The sequence below is a fragment of the Protomyctophum parallelum genome, assembly GCF_964188405.1.
Source record: "Protomyctophum parallelum genome assembly, chromosome: 23".
Classification (NCBI taxonomy): Eukaryota; Metazoa; Chordata; class Actinopteri; order Myctophiformes; family Myctophidae; genus Protomyctophum; species Protomyctophum parallelum.
The window spans coordinates 30,797,878-30,805,377 of record NC_139715.1 but is presented as its reverse complement, the minus strand read 5'-3'; the positions used below and the strand labels follow the sequence as shown (position 1 = coordinate 30,805,377).

Sequence of the window (7,500 nt, the reverse complement as noted above, 5' to 3'; positions counted from 1 at the left end):
TCAGCCTCCAGGAAGAAACCCTAAATAAAGTTAATACACCTTTGCACATAACAACGACTCCAGGGTGTCTAATGAAGTACTGTCACCTCATAGACACATACAGTAGACTCCAGGGTGTCTAATGAAGTACTGTCACCTCATAGACACATACAGTAGACTCCAGGGTGTCTAATGAAGTACTGTCACCTCATAGACACATACAGTAGACTCCAGGGTGTCTAATGAAGTACTGTCACCTCATAGACACATACAGTAGACTCCAGGGTGTCTAATGAAGTACTGTCACCTCATAGACACATACAGTAGACTCCAGGGTGTCTAATGAAGTACTGTCACCTCATAGACACATACAGTAGACTCCAGGGTGTCTAATGAAGTACTGTCACCTCATAGACATATACAGTAGACTCCAGGGTGTCTAATGAAGTACTGTCACCTCATAGACATATACAGTAGACTCCAGGGTGTCTAATGAAGTACTGTCACCTCATAGACATGACATACAGTAGACTCCAGGGTGTCTAATGAAGTACTGTCACCTCATATACACATACAGTAGACTCCAGGGTGTCTAATGAAGTACTGTCACCTCATAGACACATGAAAAACTGGAAAGTTAGAATTGAATGTGACCTCTGACCTGTTGTGGAAGTCGTATATATAGTAATAATTGAATGTGACCTGTTGTGGAAGTCGTATATATAGTTATAATTGAATGTGACCTGTTGTGGAAGTCGTATATATAGTTATAATTGAATGTGACCTGTTGTGGAAGTCGTATATATAGTTATAATTGAATGTGACCTGTTGTGGAAGTCGTATATATAGTTATAATTGAATGTGACCTGTTGTGGAAGTCGTATATATAGTAATAACTGAATGTGATCTGTTGTGGAAGTCGTATATATAGTTATAATTGAATGTGACCTGTTGTGGAAGTCGTATATATAGTTATAATTTAATGTGATCTGTTGTGGAAGTCGTATATATAGTTATAATTGAATGTGACCTGTTGTGGAAGTCGTATATATAGTTATAATTGAATGTGACCTGTTGTGGAAGTCGTATATATAGTTATAATTGAATGTGACCTGTTGTGGAAGTCGTATATATAGTTATAATTGAATGTGACCTGTTGTGGAAGTCGTATATATAGTTATAATTGAATGTGACCTGTTGTGGAAGTCGTATATATAGTTATAATTGAATGTGACCTGTTGTGGAAGTCGTATATATAGTTATAATTGAATGTGACCTGTTGTGGAAGTCGTATATATAGTTATAATTGAATGTGACCTGTTGTGGAAGTCGTATATATAGTTATAATTGAATGTGACCTGTTGTGGAAGTCGTATATATAGTTATAATTGAATGTGACCTGTTGTGGAAGTCGTATATATAGTTATAATTGAATGTGACCTGTTGTGGAAGTCGTATATATAGTTATAATTGAATGTGACCTGTTGTGGAAGTCGTATATATAGTTATAATTGAATGTGACCTGTTGTGGAAGTCGTATATATAGTTATAATTGAATGTGACCTGTTGTGGAAGTCGTATATATAGTTATAATTGAATGTGACCTGTTGTGGAAGTCGTATATATAGTTATAATTGAATGTGACCTGTTGTGGAAGTCGTATATATAGTTATAATTGAATGTGACCTGTTGTGGAAGTCGTATATATAGTTATAATTGAATGTGACCTGTTGTGGAAGTCGTATATATAGTTATAATTGAATGTGACCTGTTGTGGAAGTCGTATATATAGTTATAATTGAATGTGACCTGTTGTGGAAGTCGTATATATAGTTATAATTGAATGTGACCTGTTGTGGAAGTCGTAGATATAGTTATAATTGAATGTGACCTGTTGTGGAAGTCGTATATATAGTTATAATTGAATGTGACCTGTTGTGGAAGTCGTATATATAGTTATAATTGAATGTGACCTGTTGTGGAAGTCGTATATATAGTTATAATTGAATGTGACCTGTTGTGGAAGTCGTATATATAGTTAGAATTGAATGTGACCTGTTGTGGAAGTCGTATATATATAGTTATAATTGAATGTGACCTGTTGTGGAAGTCGTATATATAGTTATAATTGAATGTGACCTGTTGTGGAAGTCGTATATATAGTTATAATTGAATGTGACCTGTTGTGGAAGTCGTATTTATAGTTATAATTGAATGTGACCTGTTGTGGAAGTCGTATATATAGTTATAATTGAATGTGACCTGTTGTGGAAGTCGTATATATAGTTATAATTGAATGTGACCTGTTGTGGAAGTCGTATATATAGTTATAATTGAATGTGACCTGTTGTGGAAGTCGTATATATAGTTATAATTGAATGTGACCTGTTGTGGAAGTCATATATATAGTTATAATTGAATGTGACCTGTTGTGGAAGTCGTAGATATAGTTATAATTGAATGTGACCTGTTGTGGAAGTCGTATATATAGTTATAATTGAATGTGACCTGTTGTGGAAGTCGTATATATAGTTATAATTGAATGTGACCTGTTGTGGAAGTCGTATATATAGTTATAATTGAATGTGACCTGTTGTGGAAGTCGTATATATAGTTATAATTGAATGTGACCTGTTGTGGAAGTCGTAGATATAGTTATAATTGAATGTGACCTGTTGTGGAAGTCGTATATATAGTTATAATTGAATGTGACCTGTTGTGGAAGTCGTAGATATAGTTATAATTGAATGTGACCTGTTGTGGAAGTCGTATATATAGTTATAATTGAATGTGACCTGTTGTGGAAGTCGTATATATAGTTATAATTGAATGTGACCTGTTGTGGAAGTCGTATATATAGTTATAATTGAATGTGACCTGTTGTGGAAGTCGTATTTATAGTTAGAATTGAATGTGACCTGTTGTGGAAGTCGTATATATAGTTATAATTGAATGTGACCTGTTGTGGAAGTCGTATATATAGTTATAATTGAATGTGACCTGTTGTGGAAGTCGTATATATAGTTATAATTGAATGTGACCTGTTGTGGAAGTCGTATATATAGTTAGAATTGAATGTGACCTGTTGTGGAAGTCGTATATATAGTTATAATTGAATGTGACCTGTTGTGGAAGTCGTATATATAGTTATAATTGAATGTGACCTGTTGTGGAAGTCGTATATATAGTTATAATTGAATGTGACCTGTTGTGGAAGTCGTATATATAGTTATAATTGAATGTGACCTGTTGTGGAAGTCGTAGATATAGTTATAATTGAATGTGACCTGTTGTGGAAGTCGTATATATAGTTATAATTGAATGTGACCTGTTGTGGAAGTCGTATATATAGTTATAATTGAATGTGACCTGTTGTGGAAGTCGTATATATAGTTATAATTGAATGTGACCTGTTGTGGAAGTCGTATATATAGTTATAATTGAATGTGACCTGTTGTGGAAGTCGTAGATATAGTTAGAATTGAATGTGACCTGTTGTGGAAGTCGTATATATAGTTATAATTGAATGTGACCTGTTGTGGAAGTCGTATATATAGTTATAATTGAATGTGACCTGTTGTGGAAGTCGTATATATAGTTATAATTGAATGTGACCTGTTGTGGAAGTCGTATATATAGTTAGAATTGAATGTGACCTGTTGTGGAAGTCGTATATATATAGTTATAATTGAATGTGACCTGTTGTGGAAGTCGTATATATAGTTATAATTGAATGTGACCTGTTGTGGAAGTCGTATATATAGTTATAATTGAATGTGACCTGTTGTGGAAGTCGTATTTATAGTTATAATTGAATGTGACCTGTTGTGGAAGTCGTATATATAGTTATAATTGAATGTGACCTGTTGTGGAAGTCGTATATATAGTTATAATTGAATGTGACCTGTTGTGGAAGTCGTATATATAGTTATAATTGAATGTGACCTGTTGTGGAAGTCGTATATATAGTTATAATTGAATGTGACCTGTTGTGGAAGTCGTATATATAGTTATAATTGAATGTGACCTGTTGTGGAAGTCGTATATATAGTTATAATTGAATGTGACCTGTTGTGGAAGTCGTATATATAGTTATAATTGAATGTGACCTGTTGTGGAAGTCGTATATATAGTTATAATTGAATGTGACCTGTTGTGGAAGTCGTAGATATAGTTATAATTGAATGTGACCTGTTGTGGAAGTCGTATATATAGTTATAATTGAATGTGACCTGTTGTGGAAGTCGTAGATATAGTTATAATTGAATGTGACCTGTTGTGGAAGTCGTATATATAGTTATAATTGAATGTGACCTGTTGTGGAAGTCGTATATATAGTTATAATTGAATGTGACCTGTTGTGGAAGTCGTATATATAGTTATAATTGAATGTGACCTGTTGTGGAAGTCGTATATATAGTTATAATTGAATGTGACCTGTTGTGGAAGTCGTATATATAGTTATAATTGAATGTGACCTGTTGTGGAAGTCGTATATATAGTAATAATTGAATGTGACCTGTTGTGGAAGTCGTAGATATAGTTATAATTGAATGTGACCTGTTGTGGAAGTCGTATATATAGTTAGAATTGAATGTGACCTGTTGTGGAAGTCGTATATATAGTTATAATTGAATGTGACCTGTTGTGGAAGTCGTATATATAGTTATAATTGAATGTGACCTGTTGTGGAAGTCGTAGATGTCTTGAATGTTTCCAAAGACCACGTCGTCCTTGTTGGACAGACCGGGAGGGACGTCCTCTGGACCGCTGGTCATCTCCCACAGGTAGGTCTGGAACACACAGAACACATTCATTTAAGAATTATACAACAGTGGTGTTCAGCCCTTTCCACATCAAGGTCCATTATTAATCTGACATTTGAGTCACGGACCATGAGATTTAGCCTCCGAGTCATTGGAAAAGATTTCATCCATAAAGTTGGTATCACAGTATAGAGAGATAACAGGAAAACGTTCAGGCAAACCATTATTCAACAATGTCAAATTGTAATGCAGGTGTTGTTTAATAACACCCCGAACGCCCAGGGTTATTAATCCATTAAATCAGAGCGCCCAGGGATTTATAGCAGCGGAGCACGTTGTTGAACCGGATGTTACCCCGGATGTGGCTGAAGCAGCTAGATGTAGCCAAAACACTCTTGAGGCGATCGACAACAGGAGGTATGATTAATTCTAACGCCACTAGCGACGGGACCGCGGTGGGCCGTCTAACACATGATCTTCTCTTAGAATTGGACGGAATGATTTAGATCAAGACAGACAGACAGACAGACAGACAGACAGACAGACAGACAGACAGACAGACAGACAGACAGACAGACAGACAGACAGACAGACAGACAGACAGACAGACAGACCTCTATACACTCCTGAAGGTCTCTGACGTAAACTCTCTCAGTCTGCAACAGTTCTGCCATGATGTACCTGAAAGACACACAGACGCACGCACCACACGCACATACAGCACACACGCACGCACCACACACACACACACACACACACACACACAGCACACACACGCACCACACACACACAGACACGCACCACACGCACACACACACACACACACACACACACCACACTGTGTTATCATTCAGTCTCTGTGGTCGGAGTTCATAAATAATTTACTTCAGCGCTGATCTGTGGAATGAACAATTTTTACCCTAGACAACGACGGCCGTAACATAATAAGTCTATGGTACGCTCTCTGTATGTTAAGTCTAGGGACTCTCTCTCTCTCTCCCTCTCTCCCTCTCTCCCTCTCTCTCTCTCTCTCTCTCTCTCTCTCTCTCCCCCTCTCTCTCTCTCTCTCTCTGTCTATATATATTAAGTCTATGGGACTCACTCTTTCTTGCGTGCGGAGCGCCTCTTCTCGTCGGTCAGTTGGTGGTTGGGGTCGTTCAGGTTCACCTCTGGGTCTGAGTCCGACAGGCTGTTAGGAATCAGCTCCAACTCCATGTCCTTATTATCCTTATTAGACACAGTAGAGATGGCCTTATTATCCTTATTAGACACAGTAGAGATGGCCTTATTATCCTTATCAGACACAGTAGAGATGGCCTTATTATCCTTATCAGACACAGTAGAGATGGCCTTATTATCCTTATCAGACACAGTAGAGATGGCCTTATTATCCTTATTAGACACAGTAGAGATGTCCTTATTATCCTTATTAGACACAGTAGAGATGGCCTTATTATCCTTATTAGACACAGTAGAGATGGCCTTATTATCCTTATTAGACACAGTAGAGATGGCCTTATTATCCTTATCAGACACAGTAGAGATGGCCTTATTATCCTTATCAGACACAGTAGAGATGGCCTTATTATCCTTATCAGACACAGTAGAGATGTCCTTATTATCCTTATTAGACACAGTAGAGATGGCCTTATTATCCTTATCAGACACAGTAGAGATGTCCTTATTATCCTTATTAGACACAGTAGAGATGGCCTTATTATCCTTATTAGACACAGTAGAGATGTCCTTATTATCCTTATCAGACACAGTAGAGATGGCCTTATTATCCTTATCAGACACAGTAGAGATGGCCTTATTATCCTTATCAGACACAGTAGAGATGGCCTTATTATCCTTATTAGACACAGTAGAGATGTCCTTATTATCCTTATCAGACACAGTAGAGATGGCCTTATTATCCTTATCAGACACAGTAGAGATGGCCTTATTATCCTTATTAGACACAGTAGAGATGGCCTTATTATCCTTATCAGACACAGTAGAGATGTCCTTATTATCCTTATCAGACACAGTAGAGATGTCCTTATTATCCTTATCAGACACAGTAGAGATGGCCTTATTATCCTTATTAGACACAGTAGAGATGGCCTTATTATCCTTATCAGACACAGTAGAGATGGCCTTATTATCCTTATTAGACACAGTAGAGATGGCCTTATTATCCTTATCAGACACAGTAGAGATGTCCTTATTATCCTTATCAGACACAGTAGAGATGTCCTTATTATCCTTATCAGACACAGTAGAGATGGCCTTATTATCCTTATCAGACACAGTAGAGATGTCCTTATTATCCTTATCAGACACAGTAGAGATGTCCTTATTATCCTTATCAGACACAGTAGAGATGTCCTTATTATCCTTATCAGACACAGTAGAGATGGCCTTATTATCATTACCAGAGTTAGTGTCAAAGTGTCCTCGAGCAAGACACTGAACCCCTAATTGCTCCCGATGTGCTGGTTGGTGCCTTGCTAGCCCTGGAACATGACTGCCATGATGATTATCATGACAGTCATGCAGAAACTTTGCCCTGTTTTTTGCGCTCGCTGCATTTACAAGATTTACAAGTCCCATGGGTGTTAGTTAGTAGCAGCGCCAGCGATTAGAATTGCTGCGTCCCGCATTGTTTAATAAAAAGCATTTTTGTCCGAGCTCCCCGGCTACTTTTTTCAAACGGGGTTCGTTTGGGAAATCCACAGTTGCACACCGGGAGCACACTCGCCTATTAGTC

General features: G+C 37.2%; 1 protein-coding gene across 1 annotated transcript in view; it reads right to left on the bottom strand.

Annotated features, from left to right (window-relative positions):
- LOC310854045 (kalirin-like) overlaps positions 1-7,500 on the bottom strand; it is a 70,584-nt gene that overhangs the window by 31,971 nt on the left and 31,113 nt on the right. Inside the window, exons 27-29 of the mRNA XM_083758523.1 lie at positions 5,848-5,972; positions 5,360-5,426; positions 4,663-4,772 (exon numbers count right to left, since the gene is read on the bottom strand). Of these exons, the coding sequence (XP_083614649.1) occupies positions 4,663-4,772; positions 5,360-5,426; positions 5,848-5,972 (302 nt within the window). The remainder of the gene's footprint in view (positions 1-4,662; positions 4,773-5,359; positions 5,427-5,847; positions 5,973-7,500) is intronic.